This window comes from Prunus dulcis, chromosome 6, assembly GCF_902201215.1.
Source record: "Prunus dulcis chromosome 6, ALMONDv2, whole genome shotgun sequence".
NCBI lineage: Eukaryota > Viridiplantae > Streptophyta > Magnoliopsida > Rosales > Rosaceae > Prunus > Prunus dulcis.
This window is the reverse complement of record NC_047655.1, coordinates 17,095,615-17,113,715: the sequence shown is the minus strand read 5'-3', so window position 1 is coordinate 17,113,715 and position 18,101 is coordinate 17,095,615. Positions and strand designations below refer to the sequence as shown.

The 18,101-nt window shown below is 37.7% G+C and overlaps 1 protein-coding gene across 1 annotated transcript; it reads left to right on the top strand.

Annotated features, from left to right (window-relative positions):
* The first annotated feature begins 4,427 nt into the window (after positions 1–4,427).
* LOC117632110 (UBP1-associated protein 2B-like) lies at positions 4,428–8,310 on the top strand. The gene is made up of 2 exons (XM_034365515.1): positions 4,428–5,984; positions 8,008–8,310. Coding segments are annotated over exons 1-2 (1,410 nt in total). The 5' UTR covers positions 4,428–4,575; the 3' UTR covers positions 8,009–8,310.
* The last annotated feature ends 9,791 nt before the right edge of the window (positions 8,311–18,101 follow it).

Here is an 18,101-nt window from a genome sequence, read left to right as displayed (position 1 = left end):
AGGGCGTAGTAAGATTTGGGAGGCGAGGAAAACTAAGTCCTCGCTATATTGGACCTTATGAGATTGTGGAGCGTGTAGGCCCAGTAGCTTATAGACTTGCTTTACCTCCAGATCTGTCTCGGTTGCACGACGTGTTCCATATCTCGATGCTCCGGAAGTACATTTCGGACCCCTCTCATGTGCTAGAAGAGCAACCGATAGAACTACAAGAAGATTTAACTTATGTCGAACAACAAGTTTAGATTTTAGATCGAAAGATGCAAGTGTTGCGTTCGAGGGAGATTCCACTCGTGAAGGTCCTATGGAGGAGCCATACTATGGAAGAGGCTACATGGGAACATGAGGACCAGATGCGGGAATAGTACCCGTATCTCTTCGAGTAACAGGTACGTAAATTCCGAGGACGAAATTTTCTTTAAGGGGGGTAGATTGTAATAACCCAAAACAAAATATCTAAAAATTAGGATTAATTTATTCTAGCAAAAAGACGATTTTGCCCTCGCATTATTTAATACGGAAAAAGTTGACTTTTCGATCGAGAAGGAATTTGGCAATTCTGTTTACGCAGTTGCGTAGAGCACGGTGAAACGAGTCCGTAGACACGGCGTAGACTCGAATCGGAGTTATAACAAAGAAAATACGGTCAAAATACCGCGAAGGGCAAATTGGTAATTTGGAAAAAAGTCAGATTTTTATCTTTTCTCTCTCTTTCCTCCCCTCAGCTTTCTCTCTCCTCTCTCTCTCTCTCTTCCCACGCGACGCCAGCCGCGTCTCCCTCCTTCCCATCGCCACAGCCGACGCCACAGCCCAAGTCGATCTCCGGCACCGGTACCAATAGCTTCGTCTCGTCGCCGCCGTTCTTCCCGACCCGTCGCCCTTGGGCCGCCCATAATTGGCCGAAAAATCAAGTTTTCCGACCGGTTTTCACTTGAATTTCAGACCTCTCGTTCTCCCTCGTTTCTCAACCAAATCGTTCGAGTAAGGTATGGTTTCTCACCTATTTTTCGTGCTCTAACTGATGGTTGGCTGGGTTTTGATCGATTTTAGCTGTAGAACACTCGATTTTCGAATTGAAAATCGGGCGACTTTCGGCGTCCGTGATCGGCCATTTTCGGCCACTTTTTGGGATATGTCCAAGAACAATAGTGACTCCAAATGGGGTGTTTTACTTAGGATAGGAGTTTGGAGTCTTGGTTTTGAGTTTTTCCGGCGAGCCGTTATCGCTTTGGACACCCAAGCTGCCGGCGCGTGTGGCAGCGCGTGGGTGAGGGTACAGTAGTAATTCTGTGTAGTTTTGCGATCCTTGTGTTGTCACGAGCGCGTAGGATTTCGCGGATCTCAATTTGAAGTCCGTTTGAGCCCCGAACGGATTTTCCATATTGCGCGATTCCTGGGTGCAGTGTCGGAGCCATTGGATCGCACTCAATTTCAGATATGTCGTTCTACATGATTTCAAGATGGTGTAGGATTCGATGGATTGCGAATCGGAGTCCCTGATACTCCGAAATCGCGAACCCTGGGGCTAGGGTTTGGATTTTAAGCGATAACGCGATTTTGACTATTCCGACCGTCCATTTCGGGCCAAACTCGCAGGATATGGGTCTTTCTCTGTGAGAAACCTCCAAAGAATCCCAGATTGGCCATCGGAGATCGTGGACCCCACGGGGTTTCGGATCGGCCGATCTGGCAATTTATCGCTTAGTAATGCTTCGGGTCTTTCAAGGCCATTCTAATTGTCTGAAAAACTAAAGTGGGCATATGAGTGACTTTAAAATGAGTGCACACATTTCTAGGAGCTGGGGGCAGGCTGTTTAATTTAATTCTTTTATTGAGCAATTTTATTAATTTACTCTTCATGGTTAATCAGGCACCAGAGGCCAAACTGAACCACTGGAGGGACCTTCAAAAGGTCCAGCTAGCTCGGACCAGCAGTGAGTAGACTTTTCTTTTCTAAACGATTTTTATAATTAAATTTCATATTTGATCTTGAATAAGTATTATTACGTGTTTTTCGAGCATGTTTTATACTGTTAAATACTTTGATTTATATATTGCTTAGTTATTGTTGCTCAGGTGATATAAAAGACAGAGTTTCAGAAGTTACCAGAGAAAATAGCAGTTTACTTTTAGATTTACTGAAAGGTAGCTAATTAGCAGGCTTTTCTACGATGTGATATTTTAAAACCACCTTGTACCCGATTTCGGTGATTACCCTCCGTTGGACCGATGTCTACGGACATCCAGTCTATTTACAGTTCTGTCAGTGCACTTGACATTGCCTCACGAGTTTCAGGGACGCTCGAACCGTGAGTGCTAGGATTTGCGGCTCGGCAGACTTGGTGTCCCGAGACCTGCCAGGATTGCGGATCAGGCTGACTACGGTCCCCTGAATCCCGCTAGAGCGGCTCGAGTTGACTTGGTGTCATCAAAACCTGCCAGCGGATCAGGCTGACTATAGTCCCCTGAATCCTGCCAGTTTGCAGCTCGCATAGACTGTGTGTCGCCGAGACCTGCCAGGGAATTTGACGGACCTTATAGGGGTACATATAGGTGGCAGTTTTAAAGGAATTTCAGTGCTTTTATAAAATTATTGTTTTCAGTCATCTTATACCAGTTTTCTTGATATTCGTGCATGTGCTATATCTGTATTGATACGTAGACATATCTATGTTTTATATAAATGCCTTGTTTTTTTATTACAGTCAAATTATGGATTTACTTACCTATTTATTCGTTAATGGGGATTACTATGTTATAAATTGTTTTTAAGAATATTATTTTTGTCCACTCACACTTTCAAACTTGTTTTTCGCCCCCAGGCCGTAGAACTACGAAGGAATCCACCACGGGCCACTCTTAGCTTCTGCACCACCCACCAAACGTAGGATTTTGTTGTAAAGTTCTTGAAGTTTTGTAAATATTTAGTTTTTACTCTGATATCTGGTTGGAACTGAGAACCAGAGTTGAGAAACGTTTATTTGAGTTATTCTGGCAGTTGGTGTGGAATTATTTGCTTGTTTAACAAGTGGAAAAGTTTCGGGTTTGGACAAATTACAGGGGAGACTTTGCCGAATTTTCGGCAGGAGTCTAAAAGAAGTTTTAAACGTATTTGAAACAGGAAGGGTAAAAAGGTCATTTGTGCCCGACATTCGCCAGGTGTCGGACACGCACAGGATCCGGCTCGAATTCCAAAGCGAAATTGGGATCGGGTCCTGTCATGAGAAATCATATAGCCGCAAGTTTAATGAGTTCATCTACTTTAAAATGTATATGATTGTTTGTTTATGACTAACTTAATTTTTGTTATGACCATATTATTGACAATATATTTATTTTTAATGGAATATTTTATTTATTTTATAACTAAAATACATTTTAGGGTGTGATGGAAACATATTTAATACAAAAAATATATATAAGATAAAGTAAAAGTGCTTTTTCCTTTTACCAAACATTTAAACAGAAAAGTCATTTCAACATAATGAAATTTTTAGTCATTATACACAGCTAACATCACTTTCACACAAAAAATTTACCAAATACTCAACAACTGATTATTGTACAAACAACACTTATAACAAAAAGTTTACCAAACGCCAAACTACTTTTCTCATAGCAAATCTGACAATGATTATTTTAATAGCACAACAATGCTAAACTAGCTCTAAATCCAGTGAGTCAGGCCGAGCCCGGCTCAAACCCAAAAAGACAAACCATAAGGCCATCTTGAACCCAATGACCTAAGCCCAAAATATTGCTCAAAACCTCTCCCAACCCAAGAAAATGAAGGACCCAAAATTTGAGAAAACCCAAATTTGGACCTAGGTCCAAGTATTGCCTGGATCCAACACTATTCAATGGAGCCCACTGCACCTAAAACAGCCCCATGTGCACAATATCTGACGTGGGCCCCAGCTGACCTGCTGGATTGTTGTTGTTTGGCTGCTTGTCCAGCCACTTGTCAAGCTGCTGTTTGTCTGCTTGTACAAATGAATTTGGTTTTTTTTTTTAAAAATAAATTCTAAATGTAACTTAAATCAATGATCTAGATTAAATCTAAACTATTTTAGTGGTAAAAAAAAAGATTCAACGGATGAAATTTAAATCCAATGGTCAAAACAATATTTTCAATTAATCTAGGTCAAATTATATTTGTGGAATTTTTAATTTTTTTAGGTGAAATGGTTCAAAAAATTTAATTATGAAGTTATTTAAAAAGATTGAAGGAAGAAAAGTTATCCTTAAAAAAAAATTCGACTTAAATAATTTTTAAATAATTTAATAAAGTTGTGAATTTAAAATTTGAATTTAGAAGGTTGAGAGAAAAAACTTTTTGAATCCGGACAAAAATCAAATAGTTACTTTTTAAAGAAACCTCATGGATTGGAGAAGCCCTAACGACTGATAATTGTACCTTTCAAAACGCCTTTTGTATTCTAAAAACCGAGGGATTCATTGTACCTTTCAAAACGCACACAACACAGCAATAACGTCGTTCGCAGTCTTCTTCCGAGCCAGAAAAAAAAACCTGCTTTGCTCTTCTCTGCTCTGACTCTGTGGGTGGCTGTGGCTCCAATGGCGAAGATCACAAAAACGAAGAAGCGCAGGCTCATCAAAACATCCGACAAAACCATTGAGAAAAAACCCAAAACCCAAAACCCCAAGCAAAAATTCGAAGAAAAAGAAGAAAGAGAAGAAGAGCACCCTAACCCTAACCAGAAACAACCCCAATCCGATTCCGATTCCGGTTCCGTCTCGGACTCAGACTCAGACTCGTCCGAGTCCGACGTAGAGAACCTCCCTGAACTACTCCAAGCCTACACCAAGGACCAGCTCATCGAGCTCATCGTCGAAGCAGCCTCCAAGGACTCGGCCCTCTTCAACCGCATTCGGGATGCTGCAGACGGCGACGTTTCGCATCGAAAGATCTTCATCCACGGCCTCGGTTGGGACACCACGCGCGAAACCCTTGTCGCTGCCTTCGAACCCTTTGGCGAGATCGAGGAATGCAATTTGGTGTTGGACAAGGCCACGGGCAAGGCAAAAGGCTATGGCTTCGTCCTCTTCAAAACGCGCCGTGGAGCCGCCAAGGCGTTGAAGAACCCTAAGAAGAACATCAGCAATAGAATCGCTTCCTGTCAATTGGCCTCGGTGGGTCCGGCCAACAACAACACGACGACTTCTTCTTCGTCGTTTAACGCTCAATCGGACTCGGCATCGAGAAAAATATACGTGAGCAGCGTGCCGCATGATGTTGATGGTGAGAAATTGAGAATTTTTTTTGCTAAATTTGGGGAAATCGAAACTGGGCCAATGGGTTTCGATTCGCAGACCGGAAAATGCAAGGGTTTCGCTCTGTTCCTGTACAAGACTGTGGAGGGTGCGAAGAAGGCTCTTGAAGAACCCTTCAAGGTGTTTGAAGGGCACCAATTGCAATGCCAGAAGGCGGCCGAAGGTTCCAAGAACAAGAACTCAGCTGTGGCGCCCCCGCAAGGGCAAATGCAGCAGCCGACACTGGCTGCTGTAGCAGCAGCGCAGAATATGGCTTTGTTCGGTCAGCATCCGAACCTTAACCCATTGTACGGTGGATTAATGGGCAATGTGGGTGGTGGGTTTGTTCCTGGGTCTGCCAACCCGGGTATGGTGGCCCGAGCATTGAACCCGGGTATAATGGGAGGGGCATTGAACCCAAGTGTTATTCCGGTAAGCCAAGTGGGCCAGGTGGGTGCTGGTGTTGGTGGGTACAGTGGAGGGTCTCATGGGTTGGTCAATTTAGGTGGAGGGTCTCATGGGTTGGTCAGTTTGGGTGGAGGATCTCATGGGTTGAGTAACCCCTCATTGCTTGGTGCATATGGGACGAGTGGGTCTCTTCCTATGCTCCAGGGTCTGCAGCACGTTTACCCAAATACGCAGGTTCAGCAGCCGGGTTCTGGTAGGCCTCAGAGGGCTGGTGGGTCATTCGCTGGGTATACATCATATATGTGGTATGCCGTATTGCAATTACATTTCTCATGTCCTAGTGTCGTGCATATGTTTCTTCATCTTGCTTTTTATGCATATTCAGTTTTAGTTTTTGGTAGTTTTGTGGTAAAAAAAATTTTGCACGATGGTTTATATGGATTTAAAATGTCTAATTTGGTTACAAGTACTTGTATTTTGACTCTTTCTCAAATATCCGGTGTTTGCTTTGTGGGAACTGAATCAATTTTTCTGTATACATGTAACTCACTGAGATTTTATGAGTTTCATAATTTACATAGGTTGTTATGAAAGGTGAATTTCAAGATGAGAATTTGCATGTTATCTATTGAAAGTAGATAGTTTTGGTGAGCTTAAATAATTTCAGCATACAGGAAGTAAGCCAAAAACAGGTTAGAATGGTTGGGTAACAGACATTACTGTTTCAGTTTGTTATGGTATGCAGAAAAAAGGCCGCGTCCTTCTAAGTCTCTGAAGAAAAAAAATTTATTTACAAAACCTGAATGCACATAGCCAACTGACAAGGTACTTAAAATTTTATGTTATGGGGTGAAAGTAGATGATTTTGGTGAGCTTAATCAATTTCAGCATAGAGAGAGTTAGCCAAGAACAGATTACCATAAAAGAGGCTCTAGAACTAATAGATGTAACTGTTTGTTATGGTAAACAAAAGGTCATTTTTCTTCTGAGTCTCCGAGGCATATTGTTTATGTTCTTTACACGCGGTTAAGTCTGTGAAGTCTAAGGGTTTACTGTTTTTGTTCTGCAATAAGCCTTGCTGCTTTGCATGTTGCTTCTTCGCCAGTTTCCATGATAGTTCTTTTCTTGGAAGTTTGGTTTTCTGTTGCTAGTTATTTCCTATCCCACTTATGTGGTGTCAGGTTCTTTTTTTTCTGGCTTCCAGCTGGATTATGAACCTTTCTTTATTTCTATTATTTTATTATATTTTACTTCTTTCTGCTGGGTTCATGAGTTTGAATTTTATCAAACCTTTGGACTAAATTATATTCATTTGAGTACTGTACCAGTCTAAGATGTACTGTTTTGTTGTAAACTTCTGTGATTACATGAAACTAAGCATTTGTGTATTCACACGTGGAGCTCATTTGTGGATTAATTTAATTCTAGTAAAATATGATTTTAAGATTCTTAAAGACTCTTCTTCCTACATTAAATTGAATGAGATAATCATCCTCATACTTTCATCAGAGGATGACATAACATTGTATTTAAGAATCCAACCTTTTCATGCACACACACATGCACGCACGCACAATATTTGTTGATCAGATTTATTAGAATTTCTTACATGTTTTTTAAATATCAGATACTTATTAGTGCAATGAGAATTTACAGAATTTATACTGAAGTTTGGGGTTATTCGGTCAGACTCATGACATTTTTTTATAGCGTTTCCCAAATTTCCCCAAATGATTTTCTCTCTGAATATTTCTTTTCACATATTTATAATATTCATAACTAACGAAGGTATCTTTAGTATTTTGTATTCTATGAATAAAAATGTTCGAAAGTCTTTTAAGTTTTTAATTCCCTCCTGGATAATTTCCATTTCCATTTTCAATTTTCTTCTGGTTGTTTTTTTTTTTTTTTGGTAAACGGGCTAAAGTGTTTACCGTCTTTAACTTCATTTAGGAAATCTGTTTTGTAAACTTGTGCAGTTGGTTACTCTAACATTAACTAGCCACTTTTCTTTTTGGTGGTATACTATACTATATTAAATGTGTACCTTCTCTTTAGTTTCTTTTGCCATTTGAATCTGATATTATGTTCACTGAATCCTTGTATTTATACCATCATGATGCCATGGCTCATAATTTTTGTAACAGGGATCACTTGGACATATGTTTTAACTTCTTTGAGCATGAATGTTTTTCTCAATTTTTTCAGTTTTTTTTTTTTTTAAATATTTAAAGCTTTAATTGTTTTGATGCTTTAGAGATGATAATTTCTTTGAAAGGAAGATTGTTGTGTTTCTTGGCATTACATTCTTGGGCTGTATGTTTGCAGAGTAAGTGTCGCTGAACATCAGGAAGGATGATCATGTCTCTAAGGAATATTTATCTTAAAGCTTGCTTTGGATTGAACACTTTTTCGGGAAGTTTTTCTTTGGGAAGACTTTGTATTTTAGTTTTCTCATGGTCCATAACTTCAAATTTGGCCAAGCTCGATAGCAACTTGGTGGACGTTCCTTTTTTGTTTTTTTCTTTTAATGTTTTAATTCATCACATCTTTGACATCCTTTATTTTGTAAGAATTGACAACATCCAGTTTCACCTTAATGTTCAGTTTCTTTTTCTTTTTCAGTGACTATTCTTTCGTGTTTCACCCCATTTCCTGCCCTTTTCCCCATTTTTATAATATATTATTTGCTTATTAATGTATTGTGATTTTTGTTTGTTATTATCAGTTTGATATTGGATCTTTGTTTTATCTTTATTCCCTCCCATCATTTCTATTTTTGGTTTCTTTTTCTTTTCTTACATCAATCAATTCTATCCCCATGTAATGGTTTTTAGTTTTCACGTTAAGATAACTCCTCTTAGCTTATGACCTTTTGAGGAATTGTGTTAATTCTCTGTTATGGGAAACATTCTTTTGTTTGGTTAAACTGTTTCAAATATATTGAAAGTTTACTTAATTTGCTAGTTTTGAAATTATGATACGAGATTGCTATTTCAATATTTTAGTTACCTGTAGCTAGTTGAGGAGGTCTTATTATCTTAAATATGCAAAAGGCTGGCTGACTGCTTGGCAGGTTTCTTTCTATCTTTTTCTTACACCAAGTTGTAGCGGCAGCGTCTTGCCTGAAATACATATTTTGGGAAAGAAAGAGGCCTTTTGTTCCCCCTATATTTTGTTTTTTTTCATTTTTTTTTTTATTCATGCCTGGAGGTTTAAGGCTGCATAGAAATTTAGGTCTGGGGATTCACAAAGTCTTTAGTATATTAACAGGTCCATGTATTAAATTTTATAAAATAAAAGTATGTACATTTAGTGTGTATGTCTATATTTTAAGAATACAATCGGAGTCTTAGTTCTGCTATCATCCCATTCTAAAGTATTATTTTATCTTTCATGTGAATGTTCAACCCTGCAAAGTCAGAGATATTTGGATAGCAGGAAAATTGGAGAACCTTTTTTTTTTTTTTCATAAATTTAAAATTAAGCCTCCATTATTTCGTTTTCAATGCTTTTGATGCATTCATATTTTAACCCTCTTTAAGCTTTGTTTTGGAATATGAATTACTGTTTTTCTGGATGTTACTTTCTCTTCATTGTACTTTTTGAATGATTTTTCTCCTAGTTCTTGTTTCTAGATTTTGCTTAATGATTTCTTCTTCTGTCTCTTTTCTTCTCAGCCTTATTCACAGATAAAAGAAATAATTAATGAGCAATTCAGGCAATATGCCTTATACATTCATTATTTATTTTCAAGGGGTTCTACTGAAACGAATCTGAAATTATACTAATTGGTTTTTAGTAATAAGTTTAGTGAGTCATTAGGTTAATTGTGGCCCCTTCTAGAGTTCTGGAAGAGTATTCCTGTATGTAAAGGCATAGTAAGATAGATGGGCAGCTTGTTTCTCGAAACATCTTTCAGTTGGCTAAAGAAACTATTTCGTCTAATGGCATTATCAAGGCACATGAATAAGCATGAGAATGTTGTATGCCACAAGAATTTTAGGTACCTGTACGATACCAGTTCGGAAAAGATTCTTTAGTTTTTCAGAAAATTTTTATGACATTCCCTCAGTTGGGTTGTTGTCTACGGGAGGTAAATTTCATGTTGAGTTCAGTCGTGATGTTAGACACAGTTGATTTTTGTTGAGGTTCTAACTCTGATTTGTATGTTGATAAATGACAATTGACAAGGATATATGATTTGCTCAAGTTTTCCCTCATCTACTAAGTGAACTCTGTAGCAGGCTAACAGCTAGCTCTATGAGAGGAATTTATTGAGTTCACCTTCACTGGCTAGCAAGCCAACTTGATCTTGCTAATGGCCGAAGCTTCAAGGTTGTACTTGTAATAAATTTGTTGGCTGCTTAGATTTAGAATTTGGCTTTCTTACACGAAGTAAGAGGCTTCATAAAATTGGCTTTCATATCATATACGTGGTATTCTCATAAATAGCAAGCTTATTGCCTGCTTTCGGTGCTGAGGGTTGATCCTCCAATTATGGGAAGGGGAATTGGTAAGAAAGATTGTATAGAGGATGCCTTCCTGGTTTGATGGACCTTACCTTTCCCTTCCGGCTTCATCTAAGACTGGAGTATAAGGTTGGTCCGATATAAGTAGCAAACAATTGTCCAATTATGTCCAAGCATCCATAACACTCATGATATGCCCACAAGTAGAGATGTCAAGTGGGTCGGGTCAAGCCAGTTTGAAGTTGGCCTTACTAGGGGTAAAACCCAACTATTTATGAAAAAGTAAATTTAGGTTTTAGCCACAAAAAAATTTTCACTTTTGGAAAAAGCCAAATATTTTTCAAAAAAGGACAGAAAAATCTCTCAATTTTCAGACGAAAGACGTGCAAATGTAAAAGATTCTTTAGGAAATACAAAAATAAATTAGGGCAATTTTGTTCATTTTGGCTTCTTTTAAAAAATTTCTCTCTCCTTTTGCTTTTTCAAAAGTCACCCTTATGGAAATTATTAAGTTCAGCTCTAGTCTGTGGCCCTAACCCATATAGGGATGGGTCGGGCTTATATGGGCCCACACCAAGCCTGACTTATGTATTTCATGTTTTGTAAATTTCTTTTTTTGACAATTTCATTTCAATATTTTTAACTATTATGTATATATTAATAAGATTTCTTATTTTTCGGAAAAAGAACCAATGACTCTTTTTGAAGTACATGTAGATAGAAAATTGCTAGACTCATATTAATAAGATTTCTTATTTTTGCTAGACTCTTGTTTGAGCTTAAAAGATTTCCACTTGAAGAACAAAATAATTATTTTATTTATAAAGAAAACATTGTTTTTTAAAATCTATTATTAAAAAAAGGAAATAGACTTAAATTTAAGATATAGATATAGTAATATTAATATTATTATTATTATTATTATTATCTAGAAACAGTTATAATATAATAAATGGACTTTAAATGGAATGGTCCGTTGGGCCTCGTGCAGATATGGCAGATAAATGGCTTGGGACCAAAGGCTCAAAGCACAAAGAAACACTCACCACCCAACATACACCCAAGGGATACAGAAATCACCACCCAAAGTGTTTATCTTGGGATATAGGCCCTGTTTGGTTCATAGAATGAATTTGAGGAGAAATTATTTCCTATGTCATTCCCCAATGAATGGGAATGGAAGATTCCTTTTCCATGTTTGATAATTCTGGGAAAGTAACTGGGAAATATCATTTTATTTCCTTTCCCATGTTTGTTTTGAGTAGGAATGGAAAACAAAGTTTGTATAAAATTTTAATTATATCCATATTAAATCAAATATAAAAAAAAATGCATTTAATGATATATTGTAATTCTAAATTGTTAATGGGGATAAAATGGTCATAAAAAATATGTATTTAATGTTAGCTTATTTTCCCAAACTTTCCCATGATGAGGGAAAACAAAAACAAAACCAAAGTTGGGAGGATGGTTTCACTTTCCCCCTTACTTTCCCATGAGCCAAGCAACGATTTCCTATACCTAGATTTACCAAACATGGGAAAGTAATTGATTTCCCATTCCCAAGTCTCCTTTCTCATGAACCAAATGGGGCCATAGAGTAAATGAACTCACCACTCAATGGAATCCTCCAAGGAGATACAGAGATACAGAGTTTAAGGATAATAGTTCAAAAGAACATAACTTTTCATTTCAATACTCAATGTCCCAGCATAACACAATGGGGCGTAGGGGTGGGCATGGTACGGTATGGTACGGTATTAAGCCTGTATTACTATCGATACCGGAAATTTAAATCGGTATGGTACGGTATGGGATAATGGTTTGCCAAAATTGGTACCGTATCGTACCGTGCTAAATCGGTATCGGTACCATTTCGCTACCAAAATGATACAACTAAAAAATGAACCAATTCAATATTCAACATATTCATTCACCAAAATAAGTGATGCCTAAGTTACAAATTCAAAGATATTTTAGCTACTTATATTTTAGGCAGGGCTCAGCCCAGGGTCATTCCTTGTTAGTTTAGTTTGTTGTCGGCTTAGGCCTGCCATTTAACCCAAAAAAAAAAGCCTCCATCTTAATCAAGATTTTAAGTGACTTTTCTACAAACAAAAAGTAAAGAGTCCAAAGATAATCCTAAAATCAAACGGTGATGGGCACTAATTTTATTAAGAGATAAAAGTACATACTGTTTCTTTCTTTTCTTTCACTCAAAGGGTCTTGGTTGAATATTTTACAACTATTTTATTTATTATATTTTCATCATGAAAACCTTTTTACCTATAAATTAAAAATTACTAATTGAGTTGCTTGAAGAAAGATGACTTTTGCCAAATAAATCAAAGAAAAAGCTTTTAATTATCAAATGAATCAAAGAAAAAGGCTCTATAAACACACACAAAGGCAATCAAAATTATATTTAAGTACTATTCGGTACGGTACGGTATTGACCAGTACCAAAATTTTGATACCGCTACCATATCATACTCTATTGGTATGGTACGGTACGGTACCGAATATCTCCCCATATCAAATGAAACGGTGTGAAATCGGTATAGTACGGTACGGTTATGGTACAGTTTCGGTATTTCGATTTAAGATGCCCACCCTTAATGGGGAGTATAAAAAGAAGTAACTCCTTGGAACAACTCTCCAAAGATAGGTGACTTTTGTCATTCCAAAACAAGGATAACTAGGAAATATTAATAAGACTCCTAGACTAAACAAATGATACCTAGAAAATATGAAATATTCGAATGCAAGACTAATTCCTTTTGGATTCTCGCATAACTTCAGACAGCATGCACTACCTTCATTTAAAACAATTCCAGTACTTCAGTTTGGCCTGGGTAGAAGGCGGCCCAAGCTCCAAGTCGCAATTCCACCGGGCTTCAGCAGCTCGAGCAGAAGGTTGGTCTCAACAAACAGGGCAAACCCAAAGGCAAAACGAGCTCGAGCTCGTGCTTGGGGGCTGCTAACGTTAGCGGTGACGTCAACAACCAAATTTTTTTTTTTAAAAAAAAAAAATTTATAAAACAGAAAAACCAAAAATTTCAAAATTTTTTTAATAAATAAATAGCTAGCTATATTCTTCAATTCCCACACCAAAACTCTATATAAATTCCTCTCCTCATATCTCATGGGAATAGTGATTGTCCTTGGGTTGTCATGACAATGGGTGGAAACACAACAAACTTTTTACAAGGGCTGCCACTATTCACATGAATAGTAACAGCACTTGCCCTTTGCCATGGAAAATGGATGAAAGTGCTCTTAAATGACCATAACTTCTTCTAGAAAACTCTAAATGGGGATTCGTAAAAAAACAATGAGTTCCAGATAGACTTGGCTTCAAATTAATCTTGTATGCAATTAATTTTCAGTCATAATAACACCTGCTTTAATGTCTTGCAACCCCTTCAGCTTGAGTGAGTGATGTAAGTATTTGGAATTCCTTTGGGCATGATATTAGGAGTTTGTTTGCATACACTCCCTCGGTTGGAAAAGACTCGATGTCGAGTCATGCTGGTTTTACTTGCAATGAAACGGAGAAAGGTCTGAAACATTGAAAGTACTTGAAACGTTGTAGTGATCTGGAAGCACAATCTCATAAGAATTATTACCTATGCGCTTAAATACTTTGACTGGACCATCAACCTTAGGCTTGAGTTTACCAAACTTTCAAGGTGCACCTTCCTTAAATTTTGCATCTTTGCGATGCTTGTTAGCACTCTTCTTGTACTTTTCATTTTGTTGAAGGATTTTCTTGTAGACCTGTTCACGCAATCATTTGATGCTTTTAGCTCTTTCTTCTACATCACCATTGAACTGATTCTTGATTGGAAGAGGAGTTAATTCCAAAGGGCTTATAGGATTTTTCCTATAAACAACCTCAAAAGGACTACGACCAGTGGTTTGACTAGTAGAATGATTCTAAGTGTTTGTGCAAATTTCTCACGGGAGAATATTCGCATGTAGATTTTTCTCCCTTTGAGCTTCCTTCTCTCTTTTTCTCGATGCCTGTGAAATAAACATGAGTAAATAGACCACATCCGGGGGTTGTTGGACAAAGGCCTTCCGATATCTAAGTTAGTTCAATTGGATCTTTGATAAAAGATGCGGCAATAGCTAAAATGAATGAAGTTTTCTCTCACGGGAAGAGCCGAGTGGCCTTAGCCGTGTGTGGTGGCACTTAGCTGTGTGAGAGAGGGAGAGATGAGAGGGGCGACGACAAGGAGAGAGAGAGAGGGGTTTTTCGTATGATTTGGGAATTAGAGAAGAATTACCTTGAATGCCTTGTGTAGCCATGTATTTATAGCCTTCTTGTGTGCTAGGGTTTTAGGACAATAATCCTTATTTGGTTAGGATTATTCTTCCCCAAAAAGATGATAATTAAGAATTACTCTAAGAGATTTGGTGGAGATTGGTTCCTTGATTTATGGAGATATTCCTATCTTAAATTTAAGATAATTTCTCTAATTAAATAGGAATTAATTAGGATAATTTGTTTGACCTAAGGAATATTCATTTTTCACGTATCATCTTCTTATTAGCCTTCGAAATATATGTCTCTACAAATACCCCTTATTCTTGGAGTTGGACTCCCAATGGGAATAGGCTTGTGATTCCTCCTTGACCTAGGATGTCCAACCTTTATAAATACAAGGCTTCTTTTCACTCCTATTCAAATTGCAAACTTGTTTCCTCTACTTTCTAGCTTGTGAGAGAGATCTTGGAGAATTGTACTGCTTGTTGAGGAGAGGAGTCGTCGTGCACACCAAGGTAGGTCGAATATATATTCTTTTTCTTCATTTTTCTTCACGGCGAGGACAAGTTGGGCAGGCCCAACTGGTTGTTGTTGTCGCATGGGAGCAGCACGGTCGTAGTTGCCGCTGTTGTCGGCGGTGGCTATGGCAGCCTTTTCTTCTGTCGAGAGTCGAGAGGAGGACCAATGGGGTGGGCCCAACTGCTTGTCGTCATGACTGCAAGAGATAACCGACGCGCCTGGGTGGTGGTAGCATCGGTGGTTGCAATGGTGGCTACTTTGGCGATTGTCGCCGGGTATCTTTTTTTTGTTTTTTTTTTTTTGTTCCGCAGTTTGGAGCGTAGCATGCTGATTTGGAGGAGTGCGAGACACGTCGTGGCCTAGTTGCTGGATAGCGGCTCTTGCAGCGGTTTGGCAGTTAGGCTGCATCTAGGTCTGGGAAGCGTTCGTAAAAGGATGTCTCATGCCTCCTAATAATGTTGACCTTTTAATTTAAAGTTGTTGCTCACAAATTTGAAAACCTTTTACTCGAGTAAAGGCTCGCTTACCCAAATCAAAGCTCAAAGTTGACTTCTACAACTAGGAAGAAGTTAGGCGGCAAAAGAAAGGCTGAGCAACCACATTAAATGCGACTTGAACCATGAGCTTCTCCTGAACCAACTTGTCGAAGAAAGGCAATGCTTGGGTAGTTCTCACTAGGGGTGGGCACTCAAACTGGCAAACCGGAAATCCGAGCCGAACCACACCGAACCAAACCGAAAAAAAACCGAGTTGACCAAAAAGTCAAAAACCGGTCAAAAACCGAACCGGACCGGTTTGGACCGGATTCGGATCCGGTTCCATGTCTTCAAAAACCGAACCGGGCCGAACCGAACCGGTGAAACTAAAAAAATATATAATTTCAATATATATTTATATTTAATGCTATATTTTTAATTTCACTAAAAAAAACCTAATATTTATCCAAGTTCAATGTCAAAATATCTCTCTTTTCTCACTTTAATATTTATTAATTATATGAAATTGAATAATTTGTTAATTTTCAAGTAAAAAAATAATATTTCAGTTGAGAATTGTATTACAAAACAATTTAAAAAAATAATTTTTATAATCCGGTTCAAAACCGAACCGGAACCGGAACCGGACCGAAACCGGTTCAAACCGAACCGGACGGTTTTTGAATTTTTTAATTAAAACCGAACCGAACCAAACCGCATGAATAGTATCGGATCGGTTCTAATTTGAGGCAAAAACCGGTCCAAACCGAACCGTGCCCACCCCTAGTTCTCACCGTCGGCACAAAAATCAAAGCACTTAAGTTCAACAGTTCAACCCGCAAAGAAAGGATTCACAGTAGATTCAACCATCCCTTCATCAACCAAGGAGCTTATATATACTAGCTGAGCACAGCTCTATAGCCACACAACTGTTCTCCCAAAAAAAGATTTCACACTCAATCAACACTTGATCTCATTGAACTCAACTAGTTTCCTCTGTATTAAGATATCCAATTGACAACTCCTGAAGTTTATTGCTCTGCCAACACTTAGTATGATTCCTAGTTGCTAGGCTTGCTTTTTTTTTTTTTTTTTTTTTCATGTACCAGTTTATCAGTTTTTCAATTTATCAGTTTATCGTTTGTTTTCTTTTAAACTCCTGCTGTACATAATTGAATTGAGAAATCTTTAGCTCTAAATTATGTTTTTTTGATTGCATTTAAGTTTATAAATTGTTCTTTTATCATTTTATGTATGTTTCAATTAATATCAGACTAGAAATTGCTAGAACCCTCCATAAGGAAAGCTGGCCCAATCTTAGGAAAAACTACAAGAAACTCCTTCATACCAACGCCACAAAAGTAGCATATTGAAGTCCTTATTTTCAAGAAAGCCCAAATACAGGTTTGATGTCGGTGAGTATGTGAAAAAGGAATGAAATTCACTTATTTTCAACAAAGCATACATAATTACATATTCGGGGACACAAGAAAAGGAAAATCGCATCCAAACTTGGATTGAGAATCTAAATTTTTCATGATTTTTTTGAATCTGAAAATTGGTGACGCCAACACTAGCCATTCTTAGTGGCAGTGGCACGCCACTTTAGATTGCACTTGAGAATAAGACCACAAACAGTAAAAGCAATTGTTTACGTGACGTTTCTTTTGTTTATTCAAACAAATACACAGGAAAATATGAAAGGGAAAATCACTAAGGAATCGGCCAACCATTCGTAGGGCACCCACCACCATCATCCCAACTTTATACACATCATTGCCACCAAGACCTTATTAATTATATAATTATTATTAATCTTATCCTCCTTGTTTTCTTTTTCAAATCAACTCTTCTCTAAGATAATCCAATCCTTAATTTATTCAGACGTTTGGTGATGCCAATGGACTCACTTCCCAAATCGAACTTGCCCTTTAAAGACAAGATTTATTAGCAACAAGTACAATTAATACTCTCTCTCTCTCTCTCTCTCTCTCTCTCTCTCTCTCTGAGTTCCCTGAGCTCCTTTAGTCAATTGGGTTCCATTCCATGCACCTAACCCTAAATTAGAAAGAAAGAAAAAGTAATACCTCCTGTTTTTTGTTCTCTCTTAAATAGTATTGGCACTCCAGATATAATATATTATCAACTATAACTCTTCATGGTAAGTCTGTCGATACTTGAAAAGGTTCGACGTTGGAATCTCACTATTTGTATCCAAAATGCTCCAAGTGTGAATTCAGTTTAAGATAATATAGATTATTTTCCTAACTTAAGATTGTGGAAGCCTGTATGTATTGCATTGCACAAGGACGAGGGGGCCCATACATTCTGTTTTGGTCTCTCCACAGATATGGATATAATCAAAAGTGAGAGTAGTGAGATTTCTATTCTAAAGTAAGACAAGCAGGTTTATTCTAAAGTGCTACGCAAATGCAACTTTTACTGTTGTTTACCATATAAAACAAGAAGAAGATGAAGAAGAAGAAGAAGAAGAAGAAAGTTTTGTGCTATTGGTTTGTTAAACAAGGCAAGTAACTACCTTTTCTTTTTAATGTTTTTTTTAAAAAATTCTTTTTTCATTGGTACGATAACCATGAAGAGCATAACGATCCCCTTTAAAAAAAAAAAATAATAATAATTCTCATGGTTTTTTTGGCAAGTACAATATTTAAACAAAAGATA

Coding starts and splice junctions, on each gene's coding strand:
- LOC117632110 (XM_034365515.1), top strand. CDS start 4,576: ATGGCGAAGATCACAAAAACGAAGAAGCGCAGGCTCATCAAAACATCC.